This window comes from Penaeus monodon, chromosome 24 (genome assembly GCF_015228065.2).
Source record: "Penaeus monodon isolate SGIC_2016 chromosome 24, NSTDA_Pmon_1, whole genome shotgun sequence".
Lineage (NCBI taxonomy): Eukaryota > Metazoa > Arthropoda > Malacostraca > Decapoda > Penaeidae > Penaeus > Penaeus monodon.
The window spans coordinates 34,410,883-34,411,836 of record NC_051409.1 but is presented as its reverse complement, the minus strand read 5'-3'; the positions used below and the strand labels follow the sequence as shown (position 1 = coordinate 34,411,836).

At 65.5% G+C, this 954-nt stretch overlaps 1 protein-coding gene across 1 annotated transcript in view; it reads left to right on the top strand.

The window, feature by feature from the left end:
* LOC119588955 (zinc finger protein 728-like) overlaps positions 1-949 on the top strand; it is a 4,170-nt gene extending 3,221 nt beyond the window's left edge. The window contains exon 2 of the mRNA XM_037937563.1: positions 38-949. Within this exon, the coding sequence (XP_037793491.1) occupies positions 38-949 (912 nt within the window). The remainder of the gene's footprint in view (positions 1-37) is intronic.
* The last annotated feature ends 5 nt before the right edge of the window (positions 950-954 follow it).

Below are 954 nucleotides of genomic sequence, written 5' to 3'. Positions count from 1 at the left end.
AAGCACATCTCACTGACTGCCTTTCTTTTCGTTTCAGGAGATCAAGGCGCACGTGTCGGCGGCGCACGGCGAGCAGCTCCTCTTCCCGTGCCCCGCCTGCGATGACGCCTTCGGCTCGTACGCGCTGCTGTTCACGCACTACGTGGAGCGCCACGACCTGCGCCCCTACGCCCGGGAGGAGGCCATGCTGGAGTCCGAGAAGCACAAGTGCGGCCTCTGCGGCAAGGCTTTCGTGACAAAGCACGTGCGCGACGTGCACGTGAGGAACGTGCACGAGAAGGCGAACGAGACGCGGTGCCCGGCGTGCGGCGACTCGTTCTGCAACCGGCAGAGCATGGAGATGCACATGCGGCGGCTGCACATGGGCGAGGCGGGGCGCTCGCTGCTGTGCGACGCCTGCGGCAAGGGCTTCGTCAACGCCAGCGAGCTGCGCAAGCACGTCGAACACGTCCACCTGAAGGTGCGGCGCCAGGAGGCCATGTGCGAGGTGTGCGGCAAGGCCATGTCATGCGCAGCGGCCCTCAAGGTGCACATGAATGTCATGCACACGCAGGAGAAGACGTTCCCTTGCCCGGACTGCAAGATGGTGTTCCACGCGCTGGCCAGCCTCACGTGCCACCGCAGGCGCATGCACCCGGCGGAGGGCGAGCGCACCAACACCTGCGGCGTCTGCGGCAAGAACTACCACTTCCCGTCGGAGCTGCGGCGCCACGTGCGGATCGTGCACGAGAACGAGCGCAGCTTCGTGTGCGACGTGTGCGGCAAGGCGTTCAAGGTGAGCTCGCAGCTGGTGTACCACCGCCGCCGCCACACGGGGGAGACGCCCCACAAGTGCGCCCACTGCGGGAAGCTCTTCCACAGCCCCACCAGCATCGGCAACCACATGCGGAAGGTGCACAAGGCCACCTACATGGGCGTCAAGCAGAGGAGGAAAATGAGCCTCATGTAAGGAGA